Genomic DNA, 22,869 nt, shown 5'->3' with positions numbered 1-22,869 from the left:
GAGCCGGGGCTCCGCCCGCGCGGGGGGGGGCGGCGGCCATCTTGTTGCCGTTGGACCTAGGGCGGGCGAGGCCGGTGGCGGCGATGAGCGCGGAAGCGGCGGACCGAGAGGCCGCCACCTCCAGCCGGCCCTGCACGCCGCCGCAGACCTCCTGGTTCGAGTTCCTGCTGGAGGAGGCGCTGCTGGAGCAGCACCTGCAGAAGCCCTCTCCCGGTGCGTGCGGCCCGGCCCTGCCGGCGGCCACCTCCCCTGGGGCGCGGCCCGGCGTCGCTGCCCGGCTCCCTCGCGGGCCCCGGGGAAGAACCGCTCGCTCGTTTCCCCGCGGGCCCCTTCCCTCAGGGCTGCGGCACGCCGCTCGGTCGCTGCCTCTGCCTTCCCGGGGCCTGCTGCTGGTGCTGCCGGCCGCGCACGGCGCCGCCTCCCGCGCTGCCCTCCTCAGGGAGGCACCGGGGGCTTCGCTACTGCGGCGCCGGTGACGCGGTGGGAGGCGAGCCCTCGCCCGGGAGCAGGCCCGGGGCGGCCCCGGGGCTGGGGGCGGCGCGGTGCGGAGGGCGAGGCGGGGACGGCGGGCCCAGCGCGGCGTTAGCAAGCGCAAATGTGTTTGTCTCGTTTTGCGTTAACTTTCCTGTTTAATAACGTAATTTCTCTATCTTTCCTGCGTGGTGGATCACTTCTCCTTTCGCATATGTGAATTTTGTTTGTGGAAATGCTACAATTTGTTTATTTTTATAATGTGAAGTGCTCTTTGTCGAAATCGTTACAATTTGCAGCTGTTTTACCCCCGTGAAAGTCTTGCTAGCGCCAGGAACTAGAGTCCTAAAGGTTCAGCACCGAAATTGCTCTGTCATCTTTGACCTGGAATGAATAGAAACCTAGTCTGATGTATTGTAAGAAAGTGACCTTATTTAAAAGTAGCAGATCTTTTGACAATCATAAGTGGGAATCGCCTTTTCCAGTACCAGAGTTCTACAGGCAGGTGGAGGAAACGGGAAAAGCTGGGACAGTATTGCCTCTACAAGAAGTAAATTTAAGTATAGTCAGCCTTTATCTTTGTGCTTAGATCTCACACTGCTATTTTACGATTTTAAATAATAATTAATACTAGTTCTACATTTCACAAAGTTCAGTGAGAGTGAAGTAGTTATGATTTGGCTTCAATTTTTCAAAGCAGCACAAAGGTACTAGAGAGACTATCTTACCGTAAGAGAGAGATTTGGGGACTTTTTTTTTTGTTTAATTGGTCTGAAAGTATCTTCTAAATGTATTCAGAGGTACCAGCAGCTGCTTGTAAATATATTTTAAAATACAGAGGAAAACTAAGAGTAGGTGGATATTTTTGCAACAGCTAACTTGTTATCTCAATAGGCAACACTTATTTTCTGTAGATACAAATACAGAAAATTAATACAAAATAGAATAAATAAAAGTATTGAGAGCTTGGTTATAATGGTCAAGTAAACTTGGAGGTTAAACAAAGGTATCTTAATAGTCTGATTTGGGTCGGCATAAGCAAGATACCCTTTGGGGTTAGAATCTGCCAGGTGGCAATGTCAGCTGTATAAGTGACAAGGAGATAGATCCCTGTTCCTAGCTGCAACAAGAAATTGATTTCTGGGCTTACAAAGAATTTGGAAAGTGATTGTGTTTTGCAGATCCACCACCTGTACAGCTGATTGTCCAGTTCTTGGAACAAGCTTCAAAACCATCAGTGAATGAACAGAACCAAGTTCAGCCACCACCTGATAACAAAAGAAACCGCATCTTAAAACTTCTTGCTCTTAAAGTTGCTGCTCATCTGAAGTGGGATTTGGATGTGTTGGAGAAAAGGTATAATCTGTAAATCTTGATGCTGAAATTACTAAACTGAAGTTGCCTGAGATCTCTATTTTAACAAATGGAAGTCTGTCTTGCTCCCTTTTCTGACAGTATCTTCTACCACTAAGAAGAGTTTTGGGTCTGACAGCTGAAATAAAGTTGGATTTCATCTGTTAGAAAAAGGTTTTGATAAAGGCAATATCTGTGAGCAGATCAATACTGTTTATAATTCAGAGAGCAAGAGTTGTGGGCTTTAGATATTAAGATGTACATACTAAACCGCATAAAGATGAATTTTAGGTTATGCTTTTCTTCAGTGGCAAGTTGCTCCATTCTGGCATGCTTAAAGTTGGAGGGATTGCTCCGGTTTTGTTCATGTGAAGAACTCTATATACCTGCAAACTAGATCACTGAACTGACTGGTTGAAATAGACAAACTCCACCTTTGCATTTTTCCTTTTAATTTTTTTAAACCAAAGAATTTCAGCTGCTGAATGCTCTGATGAGGTAGAACAGTTGGGAACTTCTTTACTCTGGCAGCGCTAAGCACATTAGGGAGGTGCACTTCAGCTGTGTAAAAATCTTAGCAGGGCACTGCTTGCCCCAGTTGTAATTTGCATAGAATCATTGAATCATTTAGGTTGGAAGAGACCTTTAAGATCGAGTCCAACTGTAGACCTTACACTGCCAAGACCACCATTAAACCATGTCCCTAAATGCCATGTCTACATGTCTTATTTTTAAACACCTCCAGGGGTGGTGAATCCAGCATTTCCCTGAGCAGCTTGTTCCAGTGTTTGACCACCATTTGGCTGAAGAAATTTTTCCTAATACCCAATCTAAACCTCCCCTGGTGTAACTTGAGGCTGCTTCCTCTGGTCCTGTCGCTTGTTATCTGGGAGAAGAGACCGACAGCCACCTTGCTACAACCTCCTTTAAGGTGGTTGTAGAGGGCAATAAGCTCTCCCCTGAGCTTTCTCCTCTCCAAGCTAAACCACGCCAGTTCCCTCAGCTGCTCTTCGTAAGACCTGTGCTCCAGACCCTTCACCAGCTCTGTTGCCCTTCTCTGGACACCTTAATATCTTTATTGCAGTGAGTTTTCTCTGCAAGATTCTTGCAAAATTGAACCCAGTATTTGAGGTGTGGCCTCACCAGTGCCCAGGTACAGGGAAATAACTACTTCCCTAGTCCTGCTGGCCACACAGTTTCTGATACAGGCCAGGATGCTGTGGGCCCCCTTGCCCCCCCGGGCACACTGCTGGCTCATGCCCAGCCGGCCGTCACCCAGCTCCCCCAGGGCCTTCTCCCCCAGGCAGCTTCCCAGCCGCTCTGCCCCAGCCTGCAGCGCTGCCTGGGGCTGCTGTGACCCGAGGGCAGGACCGGGCACTTGTCCTTGTTGAACTTTCTACAACTGGGCTTGGCCCATCGGTCCAGACCCCTCTGCAGAGCCTTCCTGCCCTCTGATAAAGTTACTAAACAAATCATTTGGCTTGCGGATGCCTTGGAAGAAGTTCTTCATTACATAAAAGTAACATTGGCTCTGAGTATGTTACAAGTTTCTTTAAAAGAAGAAAAAAAAAAACCACCCAAAAAGTCGTCTTGAGTTGATCTGAAAATATTTCTTTTGACAATGTTGCATAGATTTTTTTTTTTTTATTTCAGAAGTGTGTTGAAAAAAATATTTTCCTTCAAATTGCTGGTAGGGCTTGTTTCTTCATGTGTACTTTTATTTGTATTCCTCACTTGTATTACAATTTATTTAATAATGTACTATAATGAGCAGTAAAAGGGCTTGGAACCAGTGTCCTGGTTTTGGCTGGGACAGAGGCTGTCTAGTAGCTGTACAGTGCTGTGTTTTGGATTTTGTATGAGAATAACGTTGATAACACACTGATGTTTTAGTTGTTGCTAAGTAGTGCTTACTCTCAATCTAGCACTTCAGGTTTCCCATGCTTTGCCGGTGGGGAGGTGCACAAGGAGCCGGGAGGGAGCAGAGCCAGGGCAGCTGACCCGAACTAGCCACAGGGATGTTCCATACCACAGATCATCATGCTCAGTATATAAACTGGGGGGAGTTTGCCAGAAGGGACCAGTTATTTCTTGGGGACTGGCTGGGCATCAGTCAGTGGGTGGTGAGCAATTGTATTGTGCATAGCTTGGGGTTTTTTTCCCTTGGGTTTTATTCCTCTCTCTCTCTCTCTCCTCTTCATTACAGTTGTTGTTGTGGTTGTTGAACTGTTGACAATTTACAGTTGTTAAACTGTTCTTGCTTCAGCCCATGGGTTTTACCTTTTTCTGGTTCACCTCCTGGTTGGGATTAAGCCACAACAATGAGATGTCATTAATTTTTACCTATGAAGTTCTTGCCACCCCCACCTTCCCCCAATATTTTTATCATCTGTTAAGCTATATCCTATTTGTCTGCCTTAGTGTTGTGAGGGAAGATTACTGCTTGCCAAAGACCTTTGCAAGATAGTACACAACTGCAGAGAATGAACAGAAACCTTTATTGTGGTTAGCTGTGAAAATACAGCGTGGACAAAAGAATCTGGTATACAATAGGGGGTTTCTTTATATATATACCTTCAGCTTTGAAAGCAGATGTGAATGTGTACAAGAGAGCTTGCTTTATTTTAATGGCTGCTTCCCTTCTTCCAGGAGGAATTTAAATTTAAACTGACATTTATTCATGGTGTATTTCCTGTCAGTTAGTACCTTTACTTCTTAAAATGGAGGTACAATCCTGATTCAGAAATCAGTCCTACGGTATGACACTATTGGGCTGATTCTGGGGTTTGGACAAAACAATCTTGTCATCTGTGGTGGTTTTTTTGAGAAACAATATGAAGTCATTTCAACTACCAATTTAGCATCTCTGTGCAGTAGCTAGAGTTCCTCTTCTGTTAACTTGTGAAGCCCAAGATTGTTTTTAATTAAGAAACTGCTCTTGTGTTTTAACTGATTATACTCAAAGGTTCAGTTATGGCATTTAAAAAGAAATAAAAATAACGGCTTGACCCAAGTTTTTTTTAAATTTCTGCTGTTACAAACATTTGAATGATGTACTCTTGCCAACGAAAACAAGATTCCTGGACCCCACACAGTAAAACCAGCTTTTGTTAGTTTAAAATTACACCTTTGTAGCAGACAGGGAGACTGATACAACACAAGACCTAAAATTTGTTTAACCTGAACTCTGACTCTAGTTGCTAAATGTGTAGTTTCACTGATCATTTTCTATGCTGGTTGCAAAGAATGCAAGTTTTTCACAAGGTCAAAGGTGCTTTGGCAGTAGCTCATCACTTTTAATTTCAAATAATGTCTAAATTAGTAATAATGTTTCAGTTGTGTTAAATTATGCCTCAAAAGCTTGGAGTGATGCAGTCCAGCCTGCATATCTTCTCATTTTATCAAGGAAGGTTCTGTCCCAGCTGAATGCATGTTTTACGTAATGCAGCTTACAGTGTTCTACAGTGCTCTATTCCAGTGCCTAGTCTTAACTTCACTGTTTGTTAGTGGATGCTGCAGAAAGGGGGATAAGCCATGACAGCATGGAGAAGTGTTCTCTTTATGTGAATGAAATGCCATTTGCAATGGAAATGTGGTTGTTTACCTTCTGGAAGTATGAGTTGGGACTACTTTGAAAACATTTCTCACCAATTGGGACCTGCTGTTATAGGTGACTGATTATTCTGGGGATGTGTCTGTGTGGAGTAAGAGTGGTGCACAGTAGTAGTTCAGCTCTTGGGGCAGCCTTCCACTTGGGCGTAACTTCTGCTGCTAACACCTGGTAACTGACCTACATACCTGATCTAGACTGCCATCTGATACAGAGCATTTCATTATGCTAAATAAACATCCTACTACCCTTACTTCCATGGGATGTTAAGTCATAATATAGTACTGAATGGTATTGTATATTATTTAAACATTCCAAAAGTGGGATTACTGTATGAAGTATCTAACTCTCTCTTTTATTTATTTATTTTTTAATAGCTTGTCTGTTCCTGTATTGAACATGCTACTGAATGAACTTCTATGTATCAGCAAAGTTCCCCCAGGAACTAAACATGTGGATGTAGACCTCTCCAGCTTACCCCCAACCACTGCGATGGCAATACTACTCTACAACAGATGGTAAGCAACTTTAAGGCAATAATCTTAAAATCATCATCGAACAAAGCAATGTTTTCTTCTGTTCATAGAGGAGAAAGAATCTGAAAGTAATATTTTTGTGATCTGTAGGTGGGTTATAATGAGGAGCTGGGTCTGAAAAGCTATTCTACAGCTGGTTTTGTTCTCTAAAAAAATAGTCAAGGTAGTAGTTTGAACTGTCACCTTACAAAGATAAAAGTCTTGCTGTCTTTTAGCTTCTCATGGACATAAGAGCACTTCTGAAATACTAGATGTGCTCTTGAGTAGAGAATGTATTCTAATGGTGTAATGTATTTGAAGAGATAAACTGATACTTGTGAGACATGTAATCTGCTTATTACGCTTCTGAGGCTAATACCATTCTTGGCTTAATTTTCTCCTCTCTGTAGGGCCATAAGGACCATTGTTCAAAGTAGTTTTCCTGTAAAGCAAGTGAAACCTGGTCCACCTCAGTTAAATGTGTAAGTTACAAGTACAATTAATTTGAATTTTGTGTGCATTTTGTAATCAGAAATTTAATGTCTAAGTGGATTAAATCATGTTAATGACATAAATTGCTTAAAATGGCTAGTTGTAGCATGGAAAACTCACACTTATTTCAAGTATATTCTTATTTTCCTGTTAGACATGCTTGATATGTGTATGTACTTGTCTGTCGTTCCACTCTTAATGTGTTATCATCGCTGTGAATTTGTAGAAGAATGAAAAATCTGGGAGAAAGATAGTGATTTGCCTAAGTGGTATGCTTATTCTGTAGCTTAGGTTACATTTCTCACATCCTGTTTTAACTTACAGTAGCTTGCTTAATATGGTTGTTTTACTGTAGCAATTTGCCACATTATGTGTGGTAACCTGAGAAATAATAGAAGTATTTTAATTTACTTCATTAGGCAATAATTTGGAATTTGACGTCAGTATTAGTTTTGCGTTCTGAAAGTTTTGTGGCTTTAGTTACAGCCTGTCCTTGGAATTGATACTTATGTTACTCCCTACTTTATCAGAGAAATTTGTATCTCAGTGGTACTTCTCATGTTTTTTATGTTCATTTTATACCGTAGCATTAGGCTATACTTGTTTGAGAGAGTCTGTTAAATATGCTAATTAAAAATACTATTACAACTCATTTTACTATAAATCTTGTATTGTTGTATATGTATCAAAGTCTGATCCTGAATGAAAAAATTCTGTATGGGGAAATAATTTAAGAATACTTTTGCATAAGCATAATTTAAAAATGCTTTTGCATAAACACATCAACACAGTTCTGCCTCTGACACATGCTCGAGAAGATTTAAATAGTGAAGCTTCAAGAGACTCGAGGCTGTGGAAGCAGATTTCTTCATGATAATTTTGCTAATACTAGCAATGTGATTTTTAAAGAAAAAATCAATTAAAGCTTTGTAACTTCCATTTTATTGAACCACATTCTCATTCAAAACTTATCTTTTTGTTATATAATGCTGTCTTTCAGATATAGATGGTTAAGAGCAGTCAGTGGATCTGCATAATAATGTTTAAAATGTAATGAAATGAAACTTACTATGACTGAATTGTGGTCTAGAACATGAAGTAAAATAACATGCAGGTTTGCTTTATAGTTGAGATCTTGACCTCTTCTGCTTATTTTCCAGGATGAACCAGATGCAGCAAGAAAAGGAACTAACGGAAAATATTTTGAAAGTGGTGAGACTTCCTGACTTCCCCCCCTGCTTATTTTTGCTTGAATTTACATGTAAATTTACAGGAAATAAACAATGGCATCACACTTTTGTTGGATTCAGAACATTTATATTATATTTGCCACTTAGCATTTGCTACAGTCCCACTGTGTGCATTTTGGATGGTGTTGTCTCTGCACTCCATGTAGTATAAAATCTGTTTTGTGTGATTGAAGTATTCTTTCATCAGCCCATTGTTGGTGGCAAATGAATAGAGCAAACCTCTGCAAAATCATATGGCAGAAAAACTCAAGACTTAAAATGTGTTTTTTTAAAAAGCATTTAGTAGCTGACTGCTTTCTGTATGTAACTTTCAAGAGAATGCTAGTTGTGCCCCAAGCGTTTCCCCTTGAGAAAAGCAAGAAAGAGCTACTTCCATAAGTAGCCTAGCTCATTTTCCTACTCTTGTACTACTTGGAATCATTTAATTTTATTATACATTTTCCAAAATTCTTAATTTTTCATATTTTTTCAAGTAGATGAGCATGAATGATGTTTTAACTGTTTAACCAATTTATCCTTTTTTTTTTTTTTTTTAAATCTTGTTATTCATGTAGATGCTGGGTTTATTTCAGTGGTGAAAAAATAACTTAAAAGTTTGCAATCTGATTGTTGAATAACTTAATGCTCCAAAAGTGTATAAAAAGGTGTAGGTGAAACAGAAAAATGTTTTGTTTCAATTGGAATCAAGAGTTTGATCCTGTTTCTCTGAGTACCTGAAATTGAAGTCACAGATTTCTTTGTTTTACAAGAAATACAGGAGTAGATTCTACATAGCAATGAGACAAGCGTATAAGGACAGGTTTTTGTGCTATCCTTCTGCTGTACTGGTACATTTCTAGTGTTAATTTAAACCCAGAGCTAAGCTCCATACCAAGAGGTTGATTTTTTCGATGTGTTTGAACTATTACAGTTGAAAGAGCAAGCTGCTGATTCCATCCTGGTCCTAGAAGGAGCACTTAAATTAAACAAAGATCTTTACGTGCACACTATAAGAACTCTGGATTTATTAGCCATGGAGCCTGGTATGGTGAATGGAGAAACAGAAAGTTCCACAGCTGGACTGAAAATCAGTGCAGAGGAGATACAATGCCAGGTAGCTTATATTCTACGCTAAAGCTTTCAGTTTGTGTCTGTTTCTTTAGAGGAAGTGTTAGATAAAGTTTTTGAGATAAATTGTGGTATTTTTCTATTAAAATTTTCTGTGTTCTTTTTTAATGCAACGAGATATTACTGACTTGGTTTTTACATTTATTAGAGCTTTCTTCAACACTGTAAATATTGTTGCTTCCCCCCCAACACCCACCCACCCCCATGCTACCCCCCTGGAGTAAACCATTATATGACAAGGGCAGCTTATTGCATTCTACTGAACAATTATGGGGAAATAATTCTGTAATTTTGTCATGTCTGTGCAGAATTACTCACACTGAGATCATAGTTAAAGAACAAACAATTGAAATATGTGGGGAAAGGTATGCAGCGTATGTCAGTACATTAGATACAACTGGGAGTAGTTTAAGGTACATGTAAGGTTTGAGCTGAAATACTTAATCTAAACTTAAAATGTTATATAAATATACAAGGTAAAGTGATTTATATAAATGCTATTTGCAGGTTTGCTATGATTTGGGTGCAATCTATTTTCAACAAGGATCTACAAATGCAGCTGTTCATGAAAATGCTAAAGAGAAGTTTTTCAAAACAAAGGAGTTGATTGCCAAGGTATTGGGTGTTCTATTAGCATGTATGTTCAACTCTCGTAAAAAAAGTTTGTCTAAATTTTGCTTCCTTCTTTAGCAATTTAATAACTGTTAATGATACACATGGTTTTTAAAGAAAATTCATGGGACTTAGACAGCAATTTTTGTTTTTTCTCATTGCCGCCTTTGAAGTTATATTAAGTGGCTGCAGTATATTGCTGCTTTGTTCTATGTTTTGTAATGAATGTTCTCTTACACAAATGTTTTTTATCCAAGAAATGCAAGAATAATAGCTCCGGTACTAATATTAATTGAACTGAACAGTACATTCTGTGTCTTCTGTGGTATTTTGATTGTGATGATGTGTGTTTGAGGAAGGTAACTATACAGCAAGACATATTTTGGTTTTATCTAATTTTTTCTTGGAAATCAACTTGTACATGTTCCGACCTTTTAAATAATACAACATTTTAATTTAGAATTAAGGTATGCTTCCTTTTTTATTTTGCTTCATATTTATATTTCAGAACCTGCAAAACTCACATTTGTATTTAAATAGACTAAACGTGGTCTAAGCTGTAAAGAGCATGTATAAAAGTATACTTTTAAAAAAATGTGTACATGCATGTTCTTCTGTTGTTTTGCTGTTACTTGGGATACTGTAAGTCTCCATTTGTTCCTGAATTAAGCTTATGTTTTACAATATTTTGGCCAATAAGATTTGACTAACTCTTACTTTTCAGAATGGTTCATCATCACTTCATTTTACCATAGATGAAGAACGGTTAGCTGGGTACTGTCAAGCCTGTGGAGTTCTTACCTCATCTTCTGATGATGCATCTCAACAGGCAACTCCTTATAGTCAAATCCATAGCTGTATGAAATCTGGCAACTATCAGGTAGGGTGCTTAAATGAACTCATGTGTATTTGAGGGGTTCTTTAATCATTCCATGTAGATGATTCCGCTGGAACTGACATGGATTTTAATAAATTTGTTTGTTAACCATTAACATGCTGTTTTAGAATACACATATATAAGAATATAACATAATTTGATACTTATTGGATGAAAATAGCTTGGATTCCGTACAATTTAAATAGATTGTTGATATATGGAGTCTTCAGGTAGAATCTAATTCTTTGGGTTTCAGGGAATGTTGCAGCTGGGATGTGCAAGTTTGTGGTATTTTGGTTTGTTGTTTTTTTTTTCCTTTGATTCTCTGATGATAGAGAACTTTGTTGTTGTTTGGTCCCTTTCTGGTTGTTTAATGAATTTTAGCATTACATATGGGTGCAAGCCACTTCTGTTAGTTTGAAGATTTTTACCAGATGGAAAATTACTTTATCTGTATCTTTTGCATTATCCATTGACTATTCCAGTTGTGTTTGTGTTACAGGACGTAGTGAAGATATTTCTTGAAGATAATGTAACCCTCAGCTTACCTGTTCAGTTCAGGCAATCAGTGCTGAGAGAACTCTTCCAAAAAGCTCAACAAGGGTGAGACATTAAATAATGATCTGTTCAATGATGATGAAAAGTGATTTTCATTAGTTATGTTTTTCATGGAAAGTATACAAAATCTTCTAACAACGAATTGCTTATGTACAAGAAACTTCAGCCTGTATTTCTGTTAGTAATGGTCTAAACTACATCGTCCAACTAAGGAGCTGTGTTTCGATCTTATCTCACTGTGCCTTATGGGTAAAATTTAATGAACATTAACACTTAATTTTACCACTTTACTGATTTTTTTTTTATTTGTGTCATAATTTATCATACATATATATACAATGTATAACTAAGTTAATGCCTCTTTAGAGGTCTTAAAACTTGAAGTCAAAGCTGGTCAGGCTAACAATATTAAGCAGTAATATTGTAGGAGACGTACTTCATTAGGAACACTGGCAGTGTAGTTACCTGTGATTAGGAGCCTTGTGCACTGCTGAACTAGCCCAGGGCTGAAGGATTAGTATGGTTAATACCAAAAAATGTATAATAAGCAGAGAGAATTAGGCACATTAGAAGGGCAGCTTGTGGACGGCTCCCAGTTGAGAAATGCTGAGCACATGGCCACATCCAAAATTCAGCCTTCAGTGGAGCTTAGGCACTTGAATCAGGGCTATATGAAAAGCATTTCCATATAATCATGATGATAATTCTTCTCGAAGGAAAGGTGCCTACAGTATTTCAGTTGAAAAAGTGAGAGAGGCTCAGTGAGGAAAGAGAAGTCTCGGTGCTGACAGCTTCTTGTGTAAGAGCTTAATAGTTACTGAATTCAGCTTTCACTTCAGCCAGAGAGAAGTCAAATAAACATCTCTTTAATTAAGGTGATCTTAGAGGCTGTAGCTTAGCAGTGTCTAGGGGTGCTTTCATACCTGATACAGAGCGCCTTCAGGTGATGAGTGTTAGACAAAGGATGGATGAGCATGACTTTGAAATCTGCACAAGGCACACAGAGAGGGATTAAGAGAAGGAAGCCATAGGCTCTGGTTATTTGTTTTGATTTTCATCCAATGATTTTATGTTCTGAGATGCATGAATATTCCTGAAGTCTTTTGAGCTGTCAGCCATGCACTGCTCTAGTTGGAAGTTCTAATGGTGCTCAGGCCAAAGTGGTAATGAAGCCTGCATGTGAAACAGAGCTGTGGGTGGGGAGGGAATTTTCTTTTAGAGAAAATAGGGTCCTGGGTAAACTGAAGTAGATCCTAAGTAAAATTTTTCTGAGTGCAGTCTTGAGCAGAGGCATGTGGTACAAACTTGTCATGGGATCTGGGGCCTGGAGCTTTGCTGTGGTACCAACTCGGTGTTTGTCAGAGACATTCTGTGATCTTCAGTTTTGTGTTCATGCAGGAATGATGCTCTGGATGAAGTTTGTTTCAAAGTCTGCGTGTGCAATACAGTCTGTGATGTATTGCAGGGTCGAACAATTGATATTCAGTTTTGTCAGCTGTTCCTGAAACCCAGCAAAGAGAAAATAGACTTCCTCCTTGAGGTAAAGAAATTAGCTGAAATAGAAGGGGAATTGGTATTCAGTGAGATATCTTTCCCCACATAACTGTATTATTGTTGCAAGTAATGCTCAGATTTCTGAAGCTGAGAAAAACACATTTTAAGGTAACTTCTCAAACTGTATTCAGCTTCTTTGCAGTTAGTGCAATTACACTCTGTGGTCAGTCTTGCCTCTGTTCATAGCTGCATTGCCGTCTGTTGGGGAGGAACCAGTGTTGACCTGTTGCTTCAGCTTGGATTTGAAAGTGCTGCTATTAATATCTTTAAGTGATATAGAGATATTGTTGAATGCTTGTTTTCAAAGAACAAAGAAACAAATTCTCTGTGAGAGAGAGATTAGAAAAATAAGTGTGTGTTGATATGGACCACTTCTCCTTACCAGCTTTGTTGTAGAAATTAGCGTGTCATGAAATGATCCTGAAGTTACTGTATATGTGAGACCTAAACTGTTACTCTCAGTGAAGTTTTTTAGGAAACTTATTACTCGGACTAAACTTAATCCTTTGGTTGCTTTGCTGTTATTTTCATATCTCCTTTTCTTCATTTGAACCTTGTCTTTTGCTTGTCTCTTCAATCATGTGGCAAGAATTGATTGACAGTACTCTGTGCTTCAGAGCAAGTAAAAGCTGTTCCATCAGCTGCTTGCATTAGGACTTAAAATGTATTTCTCAAAAAAAAGTTTCATGCTGGCAATTAAATTCACCTATTTAGTTCTTTCAACTGCTGTTTTATTAAAAAAAAAAACAAATCCCGTTACTTTTGTGAGTTTTTCAGTTTTGCACTTAGAAATGCTTGTTCTTTTTAAACTCATGTAAAAGGGCTTTGTAATGTGCTTAATGATCTGGTGAGGCTGACTGATACTGTGGCACTCTGTTTCAGCTCACCCAAGTATCAAAGGAATAGGAAAAGGAGTATAAATTGTGTCTGGGGGAAGATCACAGTTACCTGAAACACCCTGTCTTGTATACAGGTTGAAAGAACCTGATCCGTCTGTGATGGCTACAGTGTTTATCAGATAACTTTGTTGCCTCCGTTGAGAGAGAGTGTTACAGGCTGATCCTAATAGTCAGTCAGAAGACTGGGCAGTAACACTGTTTGTAACTAAATATTTAAAAGTTCTAACAGGCTGCTTAATTACTATCTGCTTTCTTTCTCAGGTTTGTTCAAGATCAATAAACTTGGAAGATGCTTCTGAAGCACTGAAGAGAAAAATGGCAGCATTTCTGAAGTTTGTACCCATATTAAGATAACATGAATTTACACTTTCACAAATGTTTTGAGAACTTACAACTGGAAAAATAAGCAGCTTCTTCCTGCTCATGTATTAACTTTTTTATTTGTTTAGAAACTTGTGTTTGGGTTTGGAAGATCTTCAGCTTGTCTTTATGATTTCATCTCATGAGCTGTTCATAAAACTGCTGAAAGATGATGAACGGAAGCTGCTCATTGATCAAATGAGGAAGAGATCTCCTCGAATCAACCTGTGTACAAAACCAGTGACTTCTTTTTATGATATCCCAGGTAATTTTCATTGGCAGTTGATTTGAACAAAATCTGTCTGTGACAGCCGTTCCCAGAACGGCCGCCCTGTCTCAGGACTTACACCAGCGCTAATGCTTGTGAGACTGTGTGGTGAGCTGGTCCAGGAGTACCATCTGGATGAAGTTTTAAACCTACCAAAGTGAAACACAGATTTTTTTCGGCCAGTTCATTTCCCAGACATAGCTGGCTGGCTGTGCAACTGCACAAGTCAAAGCTAACATAAGAGCTGCCAGATGGTGACTGGGGCTGGAAAGAACTTACCTTTTCAGCTCTAATACAGTCTTGCATTGATTTAAATGAGTTGTGAAAATGCAAGCAGTATGGGAACACTTTTTGGTGCAGCTTTTGAACCTATTGCTTTATTGGAGCAAGGGTAAGGGAATACTCAGAGATGCTGGTGTGAGGAAAGGGGGCATTGCAAGCAGCCCTTTAGGTCAGGGAGCTGGGAAGCTAGTGCAAGGTGTTTGTGGAAGGGCAGGAAAGGATGCACAGGGCCTACAAAAGCATCAATGTATCTGCTGGTCTTACTGTGTTATGTTTAAAATGTTACATACTAAAGAAACATAAGCATTTACATCAAGAAGGAATGCACTGGAGACCTGAGATTGCTTTTCTTCTAGCTTCAGCAAGTGTCAATATTGGCCAGCTTGAACATCAGCTCATATTGTCAGTAGATCCTTGGAGGATTCGCCAGATCTTAATTGAGTTGCATGGTATGACTTCAGAACGCCAATTCTGGACAGTTTCTAATAAGGTAATTTATTTAATGTGGTCATTGTGAGCATTGGCATAGATCTTCAGTGTGAGGGTTTTTTTTTCCCTCTGCATAATGGAAGTTTAGTAAGAATGATGATACCTATCTAAACTCACATTCTCTATGAAAAGTGTTACAATAAAACGTATAAACTTTTGTTTTAAGGAACTACTGGCTGTTATCACAAACTTTCCTTGTGAGAAAACAAACTTCTGTAGCTTTTGCTTTCAGTGTTCTGACTAGTTAGCAATATTATTTTAGTTTAAATTCCTGTCACTAAAAGCTCGGAGCAGTAGAGAGGAAGAGATTTTCCTTTTTTATGTAATGATTTCTTGTCTTTTTGGGGGGTTTGTTCTTGCTTTCCCCCCCCCTCCCAATTGTTGCATATTCAGAGTATGAACAAAGTAGGTGAGCTCGCAATTTGTATTGTACTTCTATATGAGCCATATATTACTTTGGATTAGATATAAAACTGAAAGAGTTGACATTTAATTGGCAATCATTTTCAATATTTGAGTTTTGTTTATGTTTTAAGCAGTGATGTGAATTCTGAAACCTCTTTCTGTGCAAATGTCCTATGTATTTCTCTCTCAGTGGGAAGTACCAAATGTTTACGGCAATGTTATTTTAGGAATCAAAGACAGTCTGACTAGGGATTTGGTCTACATCCTTATGGCAAAGGGATTACACTGCTGTACAATTAAGGTGAGCAAACCATCTGAAGTTACTGGTGAGTTGGTTTGGACAATTGAATTGTAACAACACTGAAAATATGGGAAGCCTTTTTTGAGAAAAGGAATTGAAAAATTAAGGGGCAAGGGAGATGCCATACACAAACTCTGTGTGTCATATAAGGGTTAAATATTTCTGTCTCGCAAAGTTCCATCAGTAGAGCAAGGACCATGGCTTTCCAGTGAGTTGGACCCGGAGTTAATTTCATTCATACAATGTTTTGGTTATGATGTACTAAATCACGTTGATTCTAAACCCAGCAGTGATTTGACTTAACTGATACTAAATGCTGTTCTTTTGGCTGTTTTACGTAAGGAATTAACTGGAATGCTGATTTATTTTCCTCGTAATTGACAATATCAATAGTTTGCTGAACTAAAGCCAAACTGCACCTAATATGCAGTAGTTATTTCTGATATTTTTTTGCTTAAGCTTGTTGCTTTGTTTGAAAAATCTGGAACTGTTGGAACTGTTAAACTTAATAGCAAGTCCAAAGGACTCAAAAATGGTAATTGTGAGATGCTTGAGCAGTGCTAACTAGTAACGGATGTCAAGGCTGGTTCAGCCAGGATAGAGCTAAACAGCACTTTGACTCTTGGTCTTTTCTCTTACGAATCCATTAGGAATCATTAAAGCATATCCTTTTAATTGCAGGATTTTGTCCATGCAAAACAGCTTTTTGCTGCTTGCTTGGAACTCGTGACAGAGTTTTCTCCAAAACTCCGTCAAGTCATGCTGAATGAAATGCTGCTTTTGGACATTTATACTCATGAAGCTGGAGCTGGTGTTTCTGGAGAACGTCCTCCTTCTGATCTTATAAGCAGAGTCAGAGGATACTTAGAAATGAGAGTACCCGGTAAGTACACTGCAGTCTTTCCTGGGATGCAGTAAAGCACAAAATTTGAGAAAAAGGGAAATAAACCCAACTTCGTATTGTAGGTTTACCATTTAGGTGTATAATTGGAAAAAACAATCATGAAGTTTAACGCTGGTTTTAGTGAGTCTCTAGGAGTTCAGTTAGTTTTTAGAAGTTGTAAATGAGAACAGCAGCATCATGATGCCTACATATTACTGAACACTGGACAGTTTCTGCTTCGTGCCACTGGAAGGACTTGAACAGGATAAATATGTCTGCGTTTTTACCTGAAAAGTTTTGCTAGTTGTTAAAGCAGTCTGCATGTTTTCACGCTGAGGGAGTAACCTAGTACTGTTGTGGTTAGAGGAAGCTGTTGTTGCTCCTAATTTTCAGAGGTGAGATCGCTTGTAGGGCTAAGCATCGTGATCTTTTGCACTATGGAACAGCAGTGGCTAGTTAGAGGACATGGGTTTTGCTTGTTTTCATAAGCAGTGTTTTCTTAAAAAAACAGTTAAGCAAAGAACCTCTTTTCTTCCAGATATTCCTCTTCGACAAGTTATAGCTGAAGAATGTGTTGCCTTCCTGTTAAACTGGTGTGAGAATGAATATTTGACCATGCAAGTTCCATTACCTCTGGTTCAAACTAACCCTTATGTGAAGGTAACGGGTGCTCAGTCTCAAAGCCTTGTCAAGCTGTAATTGACTCTTCCTGTTGAGGTCTTTTGTACTTTTAAAAGTATGTACCCTTCTCTCTCAAGAGTGTCAGGGTTTGTGGCTATAGTGAATTCAGTCTGGTGTAGAAGACAGCAGGGCTAAGCAGCAAGTGGTTTGACGGTTGACAAAAGACGTGGAGGCTGTGCTGCAAGGACAGATGAAAGAAACTGCATCTCAGCCCTTTTGTTGGCTGCTAGCTGAGGTTGGTTCCGTAAGCAGCAGTCACGTGTGGTTATGATCCATAAGCTGATGGAAACCCTGCAGCACTTCCATAAAGGACTCTCCTCTGGGCTGGAACTCGGCCTAGATTCATGTAGGAGGTATGAGAAGCGTGCAGGTCTCAGGCTTCATGTCTGGTGTTTTTTCTGTTCCTAAGACACTTGTTTTCCAAATGCACCATAACGGTTCCATCTTTTAACCCAACACCAGCGCTGAATTTCTGGAGACACTCAAGCACTGCCTTTGTTAAAAAAACTTTGCTCTTAAAATGGTTTTACAGCAATGTTTCTCCTTCAGAGTCAGGCAGTGAAGCTGAATGCAGATCACATTACAGGACAGATTAATTTTTGGCCTGCTCTGCTTACCTGTGGTATTTCCTAATTTCCATTTTGAGTTTCAGCTTTTCTGTGTAGCAGAGGGAGCCAGCTTCAGTTCAGATTAATTATTATATGAAAGTTAAGGGAGTTCTAGGGAGCCGGTCTTTGTAAAACTATATTTTATGGGCCTTAGGTGTTTTATGCAGTGTGTTTAAGTCAGAGCGCAAAGCTTGTTTTCTGGAGCCTATAGTAATGAAATATACCCTAAGGAAACTAATAAAGAGAACAATCCTCTGTTTAATTCCTGTCTTCCAGGTTTCTCATCGATGTCCTTTGCTGAGTTCAGTCACATTGCTTTGTGGTTTCTAACTTAAAATCACTTGTTTAGCCATTATAAGTGCCAGTAATTCCTTTGCTGTAGTCAATGTTCAGAGAAACTGTAGCTACTGTGTTTTTTCTGTTGCATTGCATAGCTGGGGCAGTTGCTGGCTGCTACCTGCAAAGAACTTCCGGGTCCCAAAGAAAGTAGACGGACAGCTAAAGACCTTTGGGAAGTCGTCGTACAAATCTGCAGTGTATCCAACCAGCACAAGCGGGGGAATGATGGCAGAGTGAGTTTGATAAAACACAGGGAGTCTACACTGGGCATTATGTACAGGTATGGGGGTTTTATTACATTATTTTTAAAGATTGATTGAATTGTATATTTGACCCCATGTTCCCTTCAGAAATTGCCTGGATTCCACTGTCAGAGCGGTGACAGCAGCTAAAGATCTTTTCTGAGTAAACATCCAATACCACCACTGGGCAGATTATTAGTGGTGATGTGTTGACTTTCATGTGCAGAGAGAGAAAAGGAGTGTGTGGGATTCAGGTCAATGTACAGACACCAAAGCATGTATGCGTGTGCTCCCATTACAATCGGTGTAGATCTCCCAGTAAAGTCAATGGCATCTAGAGGGCAGTTTAGCTCACCGACCGGGGGCTGTTGGCTTCATACTGAATAGAATTGCTTTGCAGTCTCCATTGAGTCTATCAGTTAGCTACTTTTATAACTGTATTGAACACCTAGCTCACAGCATGTGTCTATACTTAATTTAGCTTTCTGAAGCTAAAGACTTTATTCAGTCTTGAAATGAAGTTCTAGTTCAGTTGAGCTTCTAGGGAGAGGGAAAGGAAGAAAATACTCTTGACTGGGGTAATTTCAGCCAGTCTTAGCCTTAACTGACTGATAGATTGATTGATTTGGGACTCTGATTTGTCCACTCAGTGTTTTCAGCCTGATTATAAGTTGCCCATTAGAGTAAATTCTGGAATGTATGATTATATTGAACAACTTTCTATGTTAAAAACTTGGGAAAGGTGCCCCTGTCAAATTATTGACTGTTTCTTTGCCTTCTTTGAGCTAATCAGGTTAATGTGTGCCTAAAGACCAGCTGCTTTCGCTTCCACTGCTGTGGGATGGATGTAAGGGGGGAACGTGCTTGCTGTAGGTTTCAGTTGTACGCTCTGGCAAGGCAAAGGAAGCAGTACAGGTGTACTCTAGCTTACTGAACCTTTTCTGACACCTCTGACCCAAACAGCAAAGGACAGTGGCCCTGTTGTTGTTATGGAAAAGGAGCAGTGAAACCTTTCCTAAACAGGCTGTGCTTGTCTAGGTTGTCTTGTGGTGACAACTTCTGATGTGGCATGACAAGGAATCAATGTACATTATAAACGATCACTGTGTACCCTCTTCTGTAAGCCTGTAGGTCATTGTTGGAGCCCTAGCTTGGAGAATTACAGTACAGTTCAGTTGCTTTCCCTTTTAAGAGTCAATGGTTGACTTAACTACATAGTGATTTTCATGCCCTTTGTAGCTTTGTGGAATAATAGATACCTCTTATTTAATCTATTTTAAATATAAAAGTAACACTTGCTAGTGACTAAAAGTGAATGACCTGCTTGAGTGTTTTCACTTCTATACCCTGCATTTGTAAACTTACAGGTGAAGGGGTATTTTGACAGGTTAAGAAATAGCTTTACTGACTCTTGTTTCCAGTGTATTAAGTTTGCATATATTCCTTGTTGTGGATGATTGTGTATTTGTGTCCCTAATTTAGGAGTGAATTGCTGTCCTTCATCAAAAAGCTTCGGGTAAGTTATAGTGGTCTTGAGAATGTGTTTGCAACCAGAACTTCTTTTCGATAGTGTTTTTCTGGATTTTTCCTGTTAAATTCCAGAAAATCAGACAGCTATATAGGTGGTTGGTATGGCTGAAAAACTTCTGGATTTGCTATACCTGCCATACAGCAGTGTGGAACAGCTTCTAAAAAAAAAACCCCAATCTTACCCTGAATTCTGACAATGGAGGTCTGTTAACATTAAGAGTATGTGTATTGCAGCTGTCATGAAGCAAAGCATTACCTTTTGGAGGGAGGGGGAAGGTGCTATTTGCATCATAACTAAGCAGCAGAAGTAAGAGGATGGGAAATTGTTTATAGCTTGTGGGTTTGTAAATGCATAGAAAGTTGTAGCATACCTAGCTTAAGTTTAATGTTAGGCAGTAGCCACAGAAACAACATAAAGATGTGCAAAACCTAAGTAAAGGTTATATACAAGGAGTTAGTTGGGGAGATTGAATTAACTACTTCCTGCAGAAACTTTATCACTGTGTCCTTGTGTTGCAGGTTTCTTAACAAAGTACTTAACAAAGTATTGCTCTGTTTCTATAGGAAGTTATAATGATTTTCAGAACTTCTTACATAGCTTTAAAGCTTAGGAAAGAAAATGGAGTTTTGTTAGTTCATGGGAATAGTTTTTTTTTTTTTTTCCTTTACAGGAACCATTGGTTTTAACCACAATATTGTCCCTGTTTGTCAAACTTCATAACGTTCGGGTTAGTATATATCATAAGCATCCTACTTGGCTTTCTTGAAATGTTTATCTTTGTAATTTCTTTTACCATCTCTCTTCTCTTAGGAAGATATTGTGAATGATATTGCAGCAGAGCACATTTCCATCTGGCCCTCATCCATCCCCAAGTAAGATGATAATTAAAAATACAATTTTCAAAGTACATGTTTTCGTAGTGGGTTTGGTTCCAGTTAGTTACTGTGCGTTAGTGTGACTCCTCCGTGTAAGGGCATTGCTGACCCCCATTCTGTTTGTGAGCAGACTGGTCTGATTGCATGGAGGTTTGTGTTCCTAATCTGATGGTCCTGATGGAGATGTGGGTACAAGAAACTGAGGGTTTATGTGAACTATATAATACTCTAATAGGAAATAACTTTTTTTTTTAGGGGTGTGGTGAATAATAGCCAAAATCCTACATGGTGTATGGTATCCATTGTTTTGTTCTGGCTGGATTGAACTGTAGTTCTCCAGTGAAGTTTAGATGCTCTGTGGGACTAGAACCTCACTGGTTTAGATTCCCTGTATGCTTCGGGAGAGATGACTCTCGTGAGGGAGAGTGTGTGTAATGCTTAGTGTGGTTAGTCTGTCTTTAAATGGTCTGATTGAATAGTCTCATTGTTACTGGTACAGACTTCAGTGTATAAGGTCAAGCAGAAGACAGTTGTTTTCAGTGTTGCCAAAATTTAGCAGTAGGGTGAGAAAAAACATGTTTAGAAAAAATGGAGATTCCACATGAACTTTGGGAGAGGCTGCCCAAGCAATGTGCCAAACCATTCCCAGCTTTTCCTTCCAGGCTGGTTCCACAGGTTTCCAGATTGTTGTCTGTGGCTATTCATGCAGATGCTGTGAAAAATTTGTAGTGGTTTCAGGTGTTGTCTTCAAACTTCTCGAAACTGAGAACGTATGTTGTTGCACAGATCCCTTTTCTGGTGTCAGCCACAGGACTTTTTGTCCAAGTCTGTGAGGGGTGGGTGTGTTCTGTCAGACTTGCTCCATTGACATAATTCAACAGTAGTCTTAGGCAACGCTGAATCTTCCTTGGAGTTATTTCTGCCTGACACAATGCAAGTGCTTAGGACTTAAACTAGATGGAAAATGAGATTAGTGTTTAAAAAAACCAAAACAATCATTTAGGAATTGTTTTTCTTCTTTTTTTCCTTTAGTCTTCAATCGGTGGACTTTGAAGCTGTGGCTGTTACAGTAAAAGAGCTGGTCAGCTATGCATTGACTATCAACGCAAACAACCACTTCTGGTTAATTATTCAGGCAGATATTTATTTTGGTAAGTGAAACCAATGTCTATTTTTAGCACGTCTGTAGCACTACTGGGGTACCTTACTTCTCTAAGATTTGCTTGACGTAACCCTCCTTGTATTTCCTCTTAGGAAAAGAAGCTCAGGTGATGAGTTTAAAATCTTTAGATGCAAATAGTGTAGGTGAATTGGTCTTGGAGGTTGTCTAAGCCTACAGACAGACTGAGCTTTCTATGGGTCATGTGGACTTGCTTTTAGGGTAAGGGAAACTTTAAGAGTCATCGTTAATTTCACTTTTTTAGTGTAATTGGTCCTTAAATGGTATAATTACGCAAACCCCTAACATACAAATCTTTTGTGAACAAAAACTTGTGTGAATAGTGCTTGCTTTTAAAAGTGGAGATGGGCTTCGCTGGAGCAGGTGATGAGCAGAGTGGAGAGGATCTGTATTTTATCTGGGGAGGTATCTAGGATTTGTAAATGAGGAAGCGTAAACTCCTGGTCTGGCATTGGCTGAGATGTCATTCTGTCCTGCCCCGCCACTCCCCCAGTACTTACCCTTGCTCCTCAGCTGGGAGCAGTCAGCAGAATTGGCACGTACAGCAGCACACACAGCGTTTCACATCCCGGGCACCACCACACACCCAGACTGTAGCAAGGCAGCAGCTGCCGGGGCAAATCTTGCCCAGCCTATGTGATACTACGCTTTGTAAAGTTATCCCCCAGTCTAGAGTCAGTTTGTGGGGCTTACTTCATAGTGCGGGTGAAGAGACTGCAGAGCGGTAGGTGCTGAAGAATGAGCTTTCAGAAGCTAGCCAGACAAGTACAGTACTACCTGGTGTATGTGCTAGAGAAGGACATGGCTGTACCCGTGCTCAAAGGTAGCTGGGCATTTCCTCCACTCAGATTATTTGTTGAGAGCACTCTAGTGACATTTGGCATTTAAGCCAGATTGTTCTTTTCTGGCAGTAAAAGAGGGTATAGCTGTGCCTCTGCTGTCTACGTGCTGGTGTTCTGGGCTGCTACGGGAGGCAAGGTGCGTGTTCCCAGATCTGGTTTTTGGACTGGAAGGATGTCTGTGGTGTGCAGTAAGATGGGCAGAAATCCAAAGGAGACATATTTGTCTAGACGATGCTTTATAACCCTTGGGGGAAGGGAGGGGTCTTAATCCAGTGTTTAGCACTG

General features: G+C 39.7%; 1 protein-coding gene across 1 annotated transcript in view; it reads left to right on the top strand.

Annotated features, from left to right (window-relative positions):
• The first annotated feature begins 7 nt into the window (after positions 1 to 7).
• Positions 8 to 22,869, top strand: part of INTS8 (integrator complex subunit 8) — a 25,619-nt gene continuing 2,757 nt past the window's right edge. Inside the window, exons 1-21 of the mRNA XM_080379454.1 lie at positions 8 to 213; positions 1,653 to 1,827; positions 5,812 to 5,952; positions 6,360 to 6,431; positions 7,602 to 7,653; positions 8,602 to 8,784; positions 9,306 to 9,413; positions 10,135 to 10,290; positions 10,790 to 10,890; positions 12,244 to 12,385; positions 13,560 to 13,630; positions 13,748 to 13,923; positions 14,565 to 14,698; positions 15,293 to 15,403; positions 16,085 to 16,286; positions 16,825 to 16,946; positions 18,010 to 18,194; positions 19,639 to 19,672; positions 20,358 to 20,414; positions 20,498 to 20,559; positions 21,595 to 21,713. Of these exons, the coding sequence (XP_080235580.1) occupies positions 84 to 213; positions 1,653 to 1,827; positions 5,812 to 5,952; positions 6,360 to 6,431; positions 7,602 to 7,653; positions 8,602 to 8,784; positions 9,306 to 9,413; positions 10,135 to 10,290; positions 10,790 to 10,890; positions 12,244 to 12,385; positions 13,560 to 13,630; positions 13,748 to 13,923; positions 14,565 to 14,698; positions 15,293 to 15,403; positions 16,085 to 16,286; positions 16,825 to 16,946; positions 18,010 to 18,194; positions 19,639 to 19,672; positions 20,358 to 20,414; positions 20,498 to 20,559; positions 21,595 to 21,713 (2,533 nt within the window). The 5' untranslated portion in view covers positions 8 to 83. The remainder of the gene's footprint in view (positions 214 to 1,652; positions 1,828 to 5,811; positions 5,953 to 6,359; positions 6,432 to 7,601; positions 7,654 to 8,601; positions 8,785 to 9,305; positions 9,414 to 10,134; positions 10,291 to 10,789; positions 10,891 to 12,243; positions 12,386 to 13,559; positions 13,631 to 13,747; positions 13,924 to 14,564; positions 14,699 to 15,292; positions 15,404 to 16,084; positions 16,287 to 16,824; positions 16,947 to 18,009; positions 18,195 to 19,638; positions 19,673 to 20,357; positions 20,415 to 20,497; positions 20,560 to 21,594; positions 21,714 to 22,869) is intronic.

Source organism: Falco punctatus (assembly GCF_963210335.1).
Source record: "Falco punctatus genome assembly, chromosome: 3".
In the NCBI taxonomy this organism is placed as follows: Eukaryota; Metazoa; Chordata; class Aves; order Falconiformes; family Falconidae; genus Falco; species Falco punctatus.
The sequence above is the reverse complement of the archived record's forward strand: the minus strand, read 5'-3'. Positions and strand labels throughout refer to the sequence as shown.